The 15594-nt window shown below is 50.8% G+C and overlaps 1 protein-coding gene across 1 annotated transcript in view; it reads right to left on the bottom strand.

The window, feature by feature from the left end:
• Positions 1 to 15594, bottom strand: part of IBTK (inhibitor of Bruton tyrosine kinase) — a 67293-nt gene that overhangs the window by 32119 nt on the left and 19580 nt on the right. Inside the window, exons 5-9 of the mRNA XM_075338427.1 lie at positions 15335 to 15462; positions 14179 to 14291; positions 7772 to 7920; positions 6764 to 6924; positions 6490 to 6582 (exon numbers count right to left, since the gene is read on the bottom strand). Of these exons, the coding sequence (XP_075194542.1) occupies positions 6490 to 6582; positions 6764 to 6924; positions 7772 to 7920; positions 14179 to 14291; positions 15335 to 15462 (644 nt within the window). The remainder of the gene's footprint in view (positions 1 to 6489; positions 6583 to 6763; positions 6925 to 7771; positions 7921 to 14178; positions 14292 to 15334; positions 15463 to 15594) is intronic.

Raw genomic sequence — 15594 nt, 5'->3', positions numbered from 1 at the left:
AAGACTCAGAGAAAGAGATTTTACGGTGACTACACAAAAATCCTTCTTTCTCTATCGCTTTCATTGGGGGACACAGGACCATGGGACGTCCAAAAGCAGTCCCTGGGTGGGTACAGAAGTAATCATACAGATTCAAAACATATCCAAAAACTGTGTAAGAATGCTCGGTGCAAAAGTAAACCGGCTTATCATAGGTGTGCGACAGCCCCTTGCTGTATCCTGGAACACCTGGAAAAGGTAAGAAAAAATTGACTACGCGGAGGCTCTGTAGACTTGCTCGGCTGACGCCTGGCGTCCGATTGTCCTAGACGCCCTAATTGCACAGGTGGAAAGGCTTTTACACCCCTCGGAGAAATCCTGACTCTAATCCTGTAGGCCTCTGAAATGGTCGGCTTGATCCAATTCGCAGTGGTAGCCTTGGACGTCGGCATGCCCCTCCTGGGTCCAGTAGACAGGACGAAAAGGCCGTCCAAGCTGCAGAAGGACGCGGATCTCGAAACATAACTCCTCCGAGCTCGCACTAGATCCGGTGTAAACCGTGACCTCTCCAGGGATCGAATGGAGGCTGGACCGAAGGATGGAGCCACCATCCCTCGTTCAGATACTACATCCGGTAGGAAAAGAACCTAAGACGGGTGCCAAACAATCTCGTCTTGGGAAAGAACGAGACAAAAACGTGACCCGCATGAGAGGGTTGACAGGGCAGACCTTCCCCTGATTGAGGTGACTGTCCTCAACAAAGCCTCCTTCCCGGATAGGCGTGAGATTGAGGATCGAACGGGGCTAATTGACGAGAACCTAGAGCCAGCTGGCGGTTCCATGGTCCTAGCGGGGAACGATCCAGCGGTGCCAGATGAACGACTCCTTGGAAGAACGTCCTGACCTGAGGCCGAGATGCAAGAATTCTCTGGAAAAAAAGAGATAGAGCCGACACCTGCTCTTTGAAGGTTGCTGGCGAGAGACCCGCCTGTAAGCCTGACTGTAGGAAGGCCAGTAACTCTGGGAGTGACAGATCCAGTGGAGATGAGTTGACGTTGACCTCACACTCTTTAAAGGAGACCTTCCCGGTGCGATAGATGTTTGAAGACGGAGGCTTCCGCGTTCTGACCATGGCCTGTAACACCTGTGGAATAAAGCCTGCCTGGGCTAATAGCCATGGTTCCACAGCCATGCGGTCAAATTGAGAACCCCTGAATATTGATGGCAAAGAGGACTTTGCGACAGGAGGCTCAGACGATCTGGACGCCACCATGGGTGTCTGATGAACTGCGCGAGCTCTGCGAACAACGCTTGCCTGGGTCAATCCAAGGCTATGAGAGTCACTGGGATGCCCCCTGCTCTGAATTTCTTGAGGACTCTTGTGACTTGATTGTTGAATCGAGAAGCCATCCGGTCCACATTCGGAATATCTCATCTGAGGCAGATCCATTGAAGAACCTCTCTGTTGAAGGATCATTCGCCTGCCGCCAAACCTTGCTGATAAAGTCTGCTGCCCAATTCTCCACGGCGGGGAAAATGATTGCGGACAAAATCTGGAGTGGTGAGGCTATGCCCACTATAAAATCTTCTTCACCTATGCCATCGCCATGACGCTCCTTGTTCCGCCCAGGTGATGTCCGACTGAATATTGGGTGGCGATTCTTGTATGAAAGGCTGAAAAGAAAAATTCTGTAGGGCTCGGAGAAAAAACTCTGATCCCTAAAAAAAAAATTGATAGGCAGACTGCTCTCCTGGGATAAAAACGACGACCGTGAGCCGTGTATTTCGGAACACCGCTCTCCAGTCAGAAGACTGGTATCGGTGTTGACTGCCTGCCAGTGTATTGGTATGAAAAAACATTCCACTGGACCGATGAGAGCCGCTGGTTCACCATAAAAACGAACGGTGGGTTCTCGGAGTCAATTGGATCCTGCGAGTTAAGGTGAACAAAGAATTGCCCATCTGTTCGGCCAAGTCAGGTGAAGGAGACGAAGGTGGAAGCGGCAAACGGAACCGCTTCTATTGCCGCCACCATCCGACTGATGACTCTTCGGCTTGGAGTGACAGAGGATCTGGAGGTCCCTTTGGAGGGACACACGTCCTTGGATGGTATCGAACTCCATGCCTAGACAGGTAATCATGCTGGCCGGGGTCAGAGAGGGCTTCTTCTGATTGATGAGCTAGCCGAGTCGGGACAGGATATCGATGGTGACATGAGCACTTAGGCGACAGTCGTCAAAAGAAGAAGAACCCCTGATCAACAAGACGACCAGGTACGGAATCACCAAAAATGATCGTCTGCTATTGCGAGACGCAGGAACATATGTGCTGTTGGCAAAATTAGGTGCGACCTATGTGTCCGACGATAGACCTGCTGAAAAACTCTATTATGTACCCTGAGTCCAGCATCTCTCCGACCCAGGCGTCTGTGATCCAAGTCCGCCAGACGTGATTGGGATGAGACAGGCGCCCCCCCCTCCACCTGGTCTGCGCCCCGCGCGCAACAACCGAGAGTTATCTTGCGGGGTAGCACTGTGATCCGGACGTCGTCGTCGATGGCTGGCGTGGCTGAGAAAAGCCAGAAAGGGCGTGCGTTGAGGTACAGAATCTTCCTGTTCCTCTGCAAGGACCTGGTTTTCTCGTGCGTGTGGAACCGAAGCTCCCGTGATCTCGTCTATAACCTGATCCAGCCAGTCCCCAAACAAACGACCTCTTGTAAAGGGGAGGGCTGTAAGTGATATCCTAGAAGGCGCGTCCGCATACTAGGCTCTGAGCCAGATCGCCCGACAGATGGTCCCCGTGCTGCTAGCCGCTTTCACTGGGCAGTAAGCTGCTGACAGAGATGTGATGAGTATGTACTCACCCGCTAGAGCAAACCGTGTGCCAGGTTGTGAACTCCGGATTGCTCGATCCCGCGCGAAAAAAAAACGTTGTGGAGGTTATCGGACCCGGCCATCCTGGATGCTGCCAGCTAGATGGCGGCGAGGGCAGTAGGGGTACCGTGCCTGCCGTCTGAAGAAAAACTGAACGGGCAACTCTCTAGGTGTTTTGACCTGTGGCGTCTCAGAGCGATGCCCCGTGCGGGAGAAATAGTGCTTGAAGGTGACCGCCGGAAAAAAAAAACAAACAGCGGGGCGACCATAGGCGAGCCTGCCCATTCCTTCTTGAGAGCCTCGGGAAGAGGGAACAAGAAAAACAAGCGACTTACCCTTGTTGAATATCTTGACCGGTTGTCGTCAGTGCTTGTACAGACTTTCAGCAACGATTGGATGGTCACCGAATTGCCTGTGTGCCCGCTTAACCTGTTTTAAGGAGACAAGCAAGCACTGGGTATCCACAGAGTCCGTCTGGAGCTCTAGCGTATGACTTACCGCTTTTGCCGGACTATCCACTTTACCTCTGACCTCAGTCCTCTGATCTGGAATCAGTAGTGAGGCTGCATCCGACTCTTCTCCTGAATAAAGGGTCGGCCGACCTCGGGAACGAGGAACACTCGGGGCCTGGAGGTGATGAGATCTCCGGGAGGCTTTGAAAGGAGGCCTAGCAGGTCCCCTTCTGCGCTCCAGTGACCGGGTCTGGATCAGACCGACTGTTGTCCAGAGCCAGCTGGACCGGGGGAGCATGGCCGGGCGCAGGAAGCGACTGCAACGCCTGCGCGATGGTCCTAGACGCCCTTGAGAGAGAGTCCACAGACTGGGATAGAGGATCTACCCCTCCGGATCAGGGCGTGCAGCGGAGCTCGGGTGCTGGCGGTGACATGGGGCGCAAGCCGAGCGGGGGGCGTAGCCTGGATGGGAGAATTTTACCTAGCAGGCTGTGCATGCATGCAAAGCTATGAGGTGCTTAGAAAAAAACCACTAGTGACGCTAGGGGGGAGACAGGAGAAAAAGGGGAACAAATTAAAGAGATATCGTCTGTTCCTAAGCAGGAGCAGCACTCACCCGGGTCCTGTGTCCCACCCAGGTCCGCAGAGGTCTCAGAAAACGCGGGGGGCGCATTGCTGAAGAGGAAAAAGGCAGCCCTTCCCTTTTTTTTTTCCTTTACAGTAGGGGGGCTGGCTGGCTTGGGACCGGGCAGGACCTGCAGGGGTTATGCCTGGGAAGAAAACACGCGCGCGGGCGCGCAACACTGGGAGGCAGAGGCCTGATGGTTTGAGGTAGGCCGAAGCAGGGGACTAGGTTAGAGGACGGCCCGCCGGGTGCGCAGCGAAGTCTTACCTGCGTTCTGCCGGCGAGGCTGTGGTCCTCGGTCCCATCCTGCCTGCTGGAGAGTTGCCGACCTGCTGAGCGCTCCTGCACTGTGTAGCCACGAACCCCTGTGAACGCTGGGGAGGCCTGGTGCTGATGAGCGCTCCTGCGCTGCAGCTGTGATCCTCTTCCTGGATCCTGCATCGTAGGGGATGCTGGGAGGAATGGGGGCGTGCTGCCGCACTGGGCTGGCTGTCTCCGGGCAGAAGCCGAGGGGGGCGTGGCCGGAAAAAACGCGCGCGCAAACAGGGGGGCGAAGCGCACCGGCCCGAGATAGGCGCGAAGCCGGGAGCTAAATTAGTGAACGGCCGCCGGGAGCGCAGCGCTGCTGGAGAAGATCCTACCTGCGTCCTGGCGGCGTCGCTCTTCCACGGCCTCATCCTCTGATGCTGCGGCTGCCGGTGAGTCCAGTCTGCCCCTGGAAGCCACCAGGGGGAAGCGCTGGGGAGCTAGGGAAATACTGCAGAGCGCTCCTGCGCTGTCTGAAGAAAATCCACTGCCTGGGCCCAGGGTAGGAGGAAGAACGCTGGGGGAGGCCTGGTGTTGTGAGCGCTCCTGCGCTGCAGCCTGCGATTGACATCGGGTCCAGAGATCTCTCGTCGCCTCCACCAGAAGCACCCCTTGGGATGGTACCATAGGGGTCGACGGGGAGTGTGTGCCCTTAAACAATGTCGGTCCCCAAGCAGCCCCTGGGGTGGTACCATGGGGCAGGAGGGGGATAGGGCATGGTGTCTCGAGCCCTCAGACAACCCTGGGGCCGGTACCCCGTGGGGGAAGAGAAGGCGAGGGTTCTCTCTGATGCAGGGACTTTAACCCTGCAGAAGAGACAAAAAACCTAGAAGAGATGAGAAGGCTGAGCGGCGCCGTATAGCACGAATAAACGGAAAAAAAAGCAATAGCCTAGGCTGAGGTTGGCCCACAGAGAAATGGGCCCACATCAGCCTCCTACGACACTAAGCAAAAAACTGGCAGGGATCCGCCTCCGGCTCAGGGTGTACACTGCTAGGGAGGAGCTAACTTTTTTATGTCTACTTAGTGTCAGCCTCCTAGTCACAGCAGCATACACCCATGGTCCTGTGTCCCCCAATGAAAGCGATCGAGAAATACATTTTTCACTTTTTTTAAAACCCAAAGTAAATGTTTTAAGTCACAATATAAATAAAACTTTTTAAAACCAAGTATACGTGCTCAATGCATCATGGCATGACTAAACATTTAAAGGGCTTGTCCACTACTAGGACAACCCCTTCACCTTCCTCATGTTTGTCCCCATTAAAATAAGAAACCTTATATTCACATTTTCATATCAAGGGGGTTCCAGCGGCGTCAGCATTCATGTCCCTGGGGCTCACGTGAGGTTGTGACGTCACCGGAGCCCAATCACCGCCGGCTTCTCTCTTTACGGCTTTGGATGTATAAGCAGTTAACAGAAAGTGAGTGGCAGCCGCAGTGTTTACTGCCTGTTGATTACTCATACGCCCGAAGGCGGGGAGAGAGAAGCCGGCGGTCATTGGGCACGGGGCTCATGTGACGTAACAGCCTCACGTGAGCCCCTGGAATGACAGTACAAATATGGCTGAAACCCTGCCAGCACAGGGGAAGAGTATATGCTTTGTTATTTTAATGGGGGCAAAATGGGTATCAGAAGGGGCTGTCAGTAGTGGACAACCCCTTTAAGTCCACCTTCCCACTTGCATGGTTTTCATCCATCACCACCCTTCTCTGACGCTATGAAGCCAGAGATGTCAACAAAGAAGAAGAGGAGGTGGAGACAGAGGGAAAACAAGCTGGTGGGAAGGTGCACATAAACAAATAGCCCCGCCATGATGCTCGACCGCCTGTACTTAGTTTTGAACAGTTATTTTGTGCTGAAAGAGTCCCTTTACTACATGAAACCATAAGGATGTGTATAAAAGGGTTGAAGCAGCTTAACTGTGCTCATAAAACTTTTGATATGCCATAAGGACTTATCAGAATTTGTGATCAGTGGGGTGTCCAGGTGTAGCCCCACAATTGGTAAAATGACAGAGGAAAAACAGATAAGTCAAATGCTTGAAGACAAGCTCAATAATATCTTTACGAATCAGTCTGCAGCCTGAGTAGAAAGCCTCAGCCAAGCCTTTCTCTTATCCTTCGCTTCCACCATCAATGAAGGGGCCCAAAATTGTTTCAGCCATCAACCAGGAGGCTCAATACGCACCCTTGTGTATCATGCCTATGTCGCATTACAACCCTGCTTATTTCTAACAATAATGGTACTAACCCAGTCACAAGTTTTGGTGTAGCTCCACATTTTTGTATATTTTCCTCTATTTCCATGATTGTTCTTAGGTCCATAGCCGGAGGACTAACCGGACTGTATAAGAAGAGAAAAATAAATTGCCTTACACAGATTATGGGTACATGCCTGACCTGCTCAGTGTTTCCTCTACACTTAGGTGACTGTTAAAATTATTTTAGATTGACAAAGTAAAAAAAAAAATCATTATACATTTTGCCAAAGCCAACACATTCACTATATAGATCTACATACTGACCTGAATGCCACAGCAACCCAGTTTGGAGATGAAGCAGAAGCCCTTGAGGTTGGAATAGCTTTTGGAGAAGAAGCCAAGTGCGGTGGCATCTTTGTACCTGTAGATCCAGTCACTGGTGGTGAAGAAGTGATGGAGCTTGCACTGTAAACTTTACTACTTTCCTATGGAATAAGAGAACAGATTTTATAATTCTAGCACAAACGGACAGCTCAACAAAGAAATAAATGACCAAGTCTGTACAGCACATGCAATGATCTGCAGAAGGACCAGTGCAGAGTAGACTATTGGTTTATCTGATGTTGTAAGAATTGCGAACAACCCTAGGTTTATATACAAGTAGTCCATAATGATGATCACTGTCTTACAATCCAGAAGACTGAGTGGGAATGAGTGCGCTGATCGATGGTGAACTGTAGAGAGAGAATAGGAACTCGGATGACAATCTGCTGGTGCGCCATTAAAGCAATGTTCATTGGGGGATGCATAAAATGACCCCAAATATAACTGCTTCAACTAGGAGGTGGACACTGAGCAATAAAAAGTGTTCACTCCTTTCTACCAGCTGTTACCTTCCATTACCTAACCCTTCCCTTTAAATGAACCTGCTAAAGCAGACTGTATGTAATAAATATACTATGGTATGGGGCCAATTCTGTTGTAAGATGAAGAATTGGGATTTCTGAACCAAAGTGCTATTCAACTGAGCAATAATCTATACTTGTATAAGTAATTTGTGCATATAAAAGTAATAACTTCTGATGACCGGGCAATATTTAGCAGTGTCCTGCGTCAGCAGAAGACAACCTACACAAAGCAGTAAGGAGGAATCGATGATTCAATGAAAGCTCCACAAATGAATGTTCTGCTCAGAGCCATAATGGACTAATGGGCATAAACTCGAGAGAGTATCTCTTCATCCAGATTAGAGCAGAGAATATATGTGGCAAACGCATAAAGGAAAAACAAGGAAGGGGAGGACGTAGCTTGGAATCAGGAATTCTAACAAACCTCATGTTTTTGGACCCTGAAGGTGGCAGTGAAGTCCGGTGACTGTAAGTCTCTTGGGCTACTTGCCCCTGCGAAGCTTCCTTCTGAATCCGAGGTTAGCAAGTCCTGGAGGGACTCCACAGAATTGGTTTTCTCAGATTTAAAAAATCCTGAAAAAAAAATAATTGTGCAATAAGTGGATCTCTGAGTGCAGACAAATGTACAATGAAATAAGAGGAAAAGAAGGGAATTTTGTTTACTTACCGTAAATTCCTTTTCTTCTAGCTCTAATTGGGAGACCCAGACAATTGGGTGTATAGGCTATGCCTCCGGAGGCCGCACAAAGTATTACACTCAAAAGTGTTAAGCCCCTCCCCTTCTGCCTATACACCCCCCATGCTCCCACGGGCTCCTCAGTTTTGGTGCAAAAGCAAGAAGGAGGAAAAGAATTATAAACTGGTTTAAAGTAACTTCAATCCGAAGGAATATCGGAGAACTGAAACCATTCAACATGAACAACATGTGTACACAAAAAAACAGGGCGGGTGCTGGGTCTCCCAATTAGAGCTAGAAGAAAAGGAATTTACGGTAAGTAAACAAAATTCCCTTCTTCTTTGTCGCTCTATTGGGAGACCCAGACAATTGGGATGTCCAAAAGCAATCCCTAGGTGGGTAAAATAATACCTCGTAAGAGAGCCGTAAAATGGCCTCTTCCTACAGGTGCGCAATCGCCGCCTGAAGGACTCGTCTACCTAGGCTGGCATCCGCCGAAGCATAGGTATGCAACTGATAATGTTTCTTGAAAGTGTGCAGGCTCGACCAGGTAGCCGCCTGACACACCTGCTGAGCCGTATCCTGGTGTCTCAAAGCCCAGGACGCACCCACGGCTCTGGTAGAATGGGCCTTCAGCCCTGAGGGAACCGGAAGCCCAGCCGAACGGTGGACTTCGAGAATTGGCTCCTTGATCCACCGAGCCAAGGTTGATTTGGAAGCCTGTGACCCTTTACGCTTGCCAGCGACAAGGACAAAGAGTGCATCCGAGCGGCGCAGGGGCGCCGTACGAGAAATGTAGAGTCTGAGTGCTCTCACCAGATCTAACAAGTGCAAATCCTTTTCACATTGGTGAACTGGATGAGGACAAAAAGAAGGTAAGGAGATATCCTGATTGAGATGAAAGGGGGATACCACCTTAGGGAGAAATTCCGGAACCGGACGCAGAACCACCTTGTCCTGGTGAAAAACCAGGAAAGGGGCTTTGCATGACAGCGCTGCTAGCTCAGACACTCTCCGAAGAGAAGTGACTGCTACAAGAAAAACCACTTTCTGCGAAAGGCGTGAGAGAGAGAAATATCTCTCATTGTCTCGAATGGTGATTTCTAAAGAACCAGCAGCACCCTGTTCAGAATCCAGGGTTCTAACGTCAGCTTGTAAGGAGGAAAGTGTGACAAACCCCCTGCAGGAACGTGCGTACCTGTGGAAGTCTGGCTAGGCGCTTATGGAAAAAACACAGAGCGCTGAGACTTGTCCCTTAAGGGAGTTGAGCGACAAACCCTTTTCCAGTCCAGACTGAAGGAAGGACAGAAAAAATGGGCAAGGCAAAGTGCCAGGGAGAAGAACCCTGAGCAGAGCACCACGACAGGAAAATTTTCCACGTCCTGTGGTAGATCTTGGCGGACGTTGGTTTCCTAGCCTGTCTCATAGTGGCAATGACGTCTTGAGATAATCCTGAAGACGCTAGGATCCAGGACTCAATGGCCACACAGTCAGGTTGAGGGCCGCAGAATTCAGATGGAAAAAACGGCCCTTGAGATAGCAAGTCTGGTCGGTCTGGTAGTGCCCACGGTTGGCCGACCGTGAGATGCCACAGATCCGGGTACCACGACCTCCTCGGCCAGTCTGGAGCGACGAGGATGACGCGGCGGCAGTCGGCCCTGATCTTGCGTAACACTCTGGGCAACAGTGCCAGCGGAGGAACACATAAGGGAGCTGAAACTGCGACCAATCCTGAACTAAGGCGTCTGCCGCCAGAGCTCTGGGATCTTGAGACCGTGCCATGAACGTCGGTACCCTGTTATTGTGCCGGGACGCCATGAAGATGACTTCCGGCACCCCCCAGTGGCAACAGATCTCCTGAAACACACCCGGGTGAAGGGACCATTCCCCTGTGTCCATGCCCTGGCGACTGAGATAATCCGCTTCCCAGTTTTCCACGCCTGGAATGTGAACTGCAGAGATGGTGGAGGCCGTGGCTTCCACCCACATCAAAATCCGCCGGACTTCCTGGGAGGCTTGCCGACTGCGTGTGCCGCCTTGGTGGTATGCCACCACTGTGGAATTGTCCGACTGAATTCTGATCTGCTTGCCTTCCAGCCACTGCTGGAACGCTTTCAGGGCAAGATACACTGCCCGTATTTCCAGAACATTGATCTGAAGCGAGGACTCTTGCTGGGTCCACGTACCCTAAGCCCTGTGGTGGAGAAAAACCGCTCCCCACCCTGACAGACTCGCGTCCGTCGTGACTACTTCCCAGGATGGGGGTAGGAAAGATTTCCCCTTCGCTAATGAAGTGGGAATAAGCCACCACCGAAGGGAAGCTTTGGTCGTCTGAGAGAGGGAGACGGTCCTGACTAGGGACGTCGGCTTCCTGTCCCATTTGCATAGGATGTCCCATTGAAGGGGACGCAGGTGAAATTGCGCGAAAGGGACTGCCTCCATTGCTGTCACCATCTTCCCCAGGAAGTGCGTGAGGCGCCTCACGGGGTGTGACTGGCCTTGAAGGAGAGATTGTACCCCTTTCCGTAGTGACTGCTGTTTGATCAGCGGAAGCTTCACTATCGCTGAGAGTATGAAACTTCGTGTCAAGATATGTCAGCGATTGGGCCGGTGTCAGATTTGACTTTGGAAAATTGATGATCCACCCGAAACCCTGGAGAGTCTCCAGGGTAGCGTCAAGGCTGCGTTGGCATGCCTCTAGAGAGGGTGCCTTGATCAGCAGATCGTCCAAATACTGGATCACCGAGTGACCCAGGGAGTGTAGGAGCGCTACTACAGTAGCCATAACCTTGGTAAAAACCCGTGGGGCTGTTGCCAGGCCGAACGGCAGTGCCACGAATTGCAGGTATTCGTGTCCTATGGCGAAGCGCAAGAAGCGCTGGTGCTCTGGAGCAATCGGTACATGGGGATAAGCATTTTTGATATCGATTGATGCAAGGAAATCTCCTTGGGACATTGAGGCGATGACGGAGCGGAGGGATTCCATCCGGAACAGCCTGGTTTTTACCCGTCTGTTGAGCAGTTTCAGGTCCAGGACCGGGCGGAAAGACCCGTCCTTCTTTGAGACCACCAACAAGTTGGAGTAAAAACCGTGGCTCTGTTGCTGAAGAGGAACAGGGATCACCACTCCTTCAGCCGTCAAAGTGCGCCGCGCCTGCAGAGGAGCCTCGGCTCGCTCGGGAGGCGGGGATGACCTGAAGAATCGAGTCGGGGGACGAGAGGTAAACTCTATCTCGTAACCGTGAGACAGAATAACTCTCACCCAGCGGTCTTTTATTTGTGGCAGCCCGGTGTCGCAAAAGCGGGAGAGCCTGCCACCGACCGAGGATGCTACTAGCGGAGGCCGAAAGCCATGAGGAAGCCGCTTTGTTAGCGGCGCCCCCGGTGGTCTGTTTAGGACGTGACTTAGACCGCCATGCATCAGAGCTCCTTTGTCTTTCTGAGACCTTGTGGACGAGGAGAATTGGGACCTGCCCGCGCCCCGAGAGGAGCGAAACCTCGACTGCCCTCTCCTCTGTTGGGATATGTTTGGTTGGGACTGGGGTAAGGATGTATCCTTTCCCTTGGATTGTTTGATGACTTCATCCAGACGCTCGCCAAACAACCTGTCGCCACAAATTGGCAAACTGGTTAAGCGCTTTTTTGGAAGCAGAATCTGCCTTCCATTCCCGTAGCCATAAGGCCCTGCGGAGTACCACCGAATTGGCGGCCGCAACCGCCGTACAGCTCGCAGAGTCCAGGACAGCACTAATAGCGTTGCCGAGGTTTGGGAGGTAATGGATGCCACTTGTGGCGCGGCCGTGCTGAGATAGCTTGTAGCGCCCATACGGCTGCGAATGCTGGGACAAAAGAAGCTCCGATAGCTTCATAGATGGATTTCAACCAGAGCTCCATCTGCCCGTCAGTGGCATCTTTGAGCGAGGCTGCATCTTCCACTGCAAGTAATGATCTAGCCGCCAGTCTGTGAAATTGGAGGGTCCACTCTGAGACACTGAGTCCAACCTTTAACCACGTCAGGTGGAAAAGGACAACGTGTATCCTTAAGGCGCTAAGAAAAAACGCTTATCTGGACAAGCATGGTGATTCTGGACTGCCTCTCTGGAATCAGAATGGTCTAGAAACATACTCGGTGTACGCTTGGGGAACCTGAAGCGGAATTTCTCCTGCTGAGACACTGACTCCTCCGCCGGAGGAGCTGAGGGAGAAATATCCAGCATTTGATTGATGGACGCAATAAGATCGTTCACTATGGCGTCCCCGTCTGGAGTATTACGATTGAGAGCGCCCTCAGGATCAGAATCCTGATCAGCTGTCTCCGCATCATCAACCGGAGATTCCCCCCGCTGATACCCTGAACAACATGATGTCGAGGGAAATTCTAAGCGAGCCCGCTTAGTCGGTCTGGGGCTGGGGTCTAAGTCAGAACCCTCAGCCTGGAATGTATCCCGGGAGGACATTGTTGGTCCAATTGAGGGGGGCCAGGGAACAATGATTCAACAGAGTCCCTTTGCTGAGATACCGGCCTGGACTGCAAGGCTTCTAGTATCTCAGCCATAGTCTCAGAGAGTTTTGCAAACTCCATCCCCGTCACTAAGGACCGTGTCAACAGGTGTCTCCCCCTGGGCCCCTCTTAGCAGATGCTCTGGCTGAAGAAGAGAGTCACAGGGACCACACATTGCACACAATGAGGGTCAGTGGGACCTGCCGGCAGCTGGGTCGTACAAGCGGCGCAGGCAGCATAATAATTCTGTTTTTTGGCACCCCTGTCTTTGTGGGCGCCATGCTATTGTTTTCCCTGATTAACACAAAAGGGTAAATAGCCATAATGAACTGTGCTCATACAGTGTAAAGTATATAGTGATAACACAGAATGTATCAATACACTACAGCACCTTGGGGCTAATGCCACAGGTGCTGCTTACCAGCCGCCTAAAGCGGTTGTGAGGCCACCAGAGACCGTGTCTGGGTTTCCCAGGGTTTGTCCCTCTCTGCAGCGTCGGAGGAGCTGACAGGAAATGGCTGCGGCGTTCTGACGAGAGGAGGGAGCCGTGGGCGTCTCACACAGTGCACAGTGAGGGGAGTGGAGTATGCAAAGCATGCTCCAGCCCTCATGCTGCTCGTTTGTCCCTCTCTTCCGTGCAGCGTCCCGCCCTTCCCCTGCCTGTCAGGGCTGAGGGCGGGAAAAAGGAAGCTAGGCCGCAAGAAAGCCGGGGACTCGAGTATAAGCGTCGCCGCCGTAAAAGCGCGGCCGACGCCGAAGTCCCCGGCGAACTACAAGTCCCAGCCGCGCCGCAGTTTCACATGGCAGCGGCGGTTAGCGCGGTAGCCCCTACATATAAACACACTCAGCGACGCTGAGTGTGTAATGGCACATATAGACCCGGTCAGCGCCGCGGTCCCCGGTGCACTAGCACACCCAGCAAAGCTGAGGTGTTGCCGTGCGCGGTCCCTACAGGGATACAGAGTATCTTCAAGATGCAGGGCCATGTCCCTGAACGGAACCCGGCTCCTATCCAGCAGTCTCCACAGGAGTTGTGGATGAAGCACGGTCTCAGTGCCTGGAGACCGATAGGATCCCACTTCACCCAGAGCCCTGAGGGGGATGGGGAAGGAAAGCAGCATGTGGGCCCCAGCCTCCGTACCCGCAATGGATACCTCAACCTTAACAACACCGCCGACAAGAGTGGGGTGAGAAGGGAGCATGCTGGGGGCCCTATATGGGCCCACTTTTCTTCCATCCGACCTAGTCAGCAGCTGCTGCTGACCAATCTGTGGAGCTGTGCTGTGCATGTCTGCCTCCTTCGCACAAAGCATAAAAACTGAGGAGCCCGTGGGAGCACGGGGGGTGTATAGGCAGAAGGGGAGGGGCTTAACACTTTTGAGTGTAATACTTTGTGCGGCCTCCGGAGGCATAGCCTATACACCCAATTGTCTGGGTCTCCCAATAGAGCGACAAAGAAACGGGGACTAATCTCACACTCAAGATCGAGTTATTTCTCCCACCACCCATTCTCAGGTTATTACTGCATGGAACGTTACTCAGGAAGGTAAAGTGCTTCTATTCTGCCTTGTAAGTGCTAAATTAGTAACATTTCAATATGAAGCTGTACTTTACAAGCAGGGACAAGAATACACATGCTAAATACATCATGTACCTGATGATGGGGGGCTCTGAATGACATCAGAAAGGATGTATCCTCCAGAGCTGTCCGAACGCTTTCTAGGCTTCCTTTTCGCTTTAGTTTTGGCTTTCTTGAAAAGTGCTTCCCTAGATAAAAAAATATGTAAGAATTATGGTCTATACGTAACCACTCAATAGGGTTTAATCCATAGTGTTAAAGGCAACCTGTCATTTGCCATAAATACACAGTTTTTTAGCTCGCCTAATTGGCACCATTTTGAAGAATATGTCTGTTTTTACTGTTCCGCTCTGTCATCAGATATGGCCTCTCTTGCACCTCATATGTAAATCTAGTCTTGTTGGCCAAGGGAGTGAGGTCCACATGAATACATCCACAGAAAAGAGAAGAGGATCACACCCAACAAAACAGCATTTACATGAAAGGTGCAAAAGGGAAGGAGGAGAGGAGAGAGAAAGAGAAAAAGAGAAAGGAAAAAAAAAAAGGAGAAAAAGAAAAAGGAGTAAAAGAGAAAGAAAAAGAAAGAAAAGAGAAAGAAAGAAAAAAAGAGAAAAAGAAAGAGAAAGAGGAAAAAAAGAAGAGGGGGGAAGGGAGGGAGGGAGGAAGGAAGGAAGGAAGGAAAGAAGGAAGGAAGGAAAAAAGGAAGGAAAAAAGGAAGGAAAAAGGAAGGAAGGAAGAAAGAAAGAAAGAAAGAAAGAAAGAAAGAAAGAAAGAAAGAAAGAAGAAAAAAAGAGGAAAAGAAAGAAGAAAAAAAAAGAAAGAAAAATCTTGTAATTCTTTTTATAAAACAAAGTTAAAACAATTATAACACTGTGCAGAGTGAGGTTCCCCAACACCATATCAGTTGTATACAGCCATGCGCACACTTTTTTTGCCGCCTTTTTACAGTGGTTTTGCCCAGTGCCTTTTTAAGTGAAATCTATTGACTGGAAGGGCTCAAAAACACTGGCAAAAATGCAGAAAGAATTGTCAATGCTACATCTTTGTGGTCACCACAAAGACTCAGCCAAAAAAAACTGCAACGTTCGGACAGAAAAAATAAAATCTGATAGACTTTGCTGGGGAAGGAAATGCATGTAAAACTGCACCCAAAATATGCAGCAAAAAATGCGGCAAAAGATGCAGCGTGTGCACAAGGCCTAACAATTAGTTTTCTATATCTTAAACTTACGGAGTTAATTGTTCAGAAAAACTGTCATCTTTAGCCGACATGAAACCTTCACCTTCTTCATACTCTAAAGTGCTGACGTCAGGTCCATCCAGGTAAGGGGTGATCAGTCTCTTGTCCATGGCTGGAATCTGTCATTAGATTATAAAGCATTATATTCATGTAACATCTTGTGTACGTACTAATGTTAAAAGGAGCATTCTTGTCTGAAGCCCTTACGCTATGTCATAGGAATTGCCATAAGGACTTGGGCATCCCCAATC

The sequence above is a fragment of the Anomaloglossus baeobatrachus genome, chromosome 3 (genome assembly GCF_048569485.1).
Source record: "Anomaloglossus baeobatrachus isolate aAnoBae1 chromosome 3, aAnoBae1.hap1, whole genome shotgun sequence".
NCBI classification, from domain to species: domain Eukaryota; kingdom Metazoa; phylum Chordata; class Amphibia; order Anura; family Aromobatidae; genus Anomaloglossus; species Anomaloglossus baeobatrachus.
Note: the sequence above shows the minus strand (reverse complement) of the source record. Positions and strands in the feature narration are given on the sequence as shown.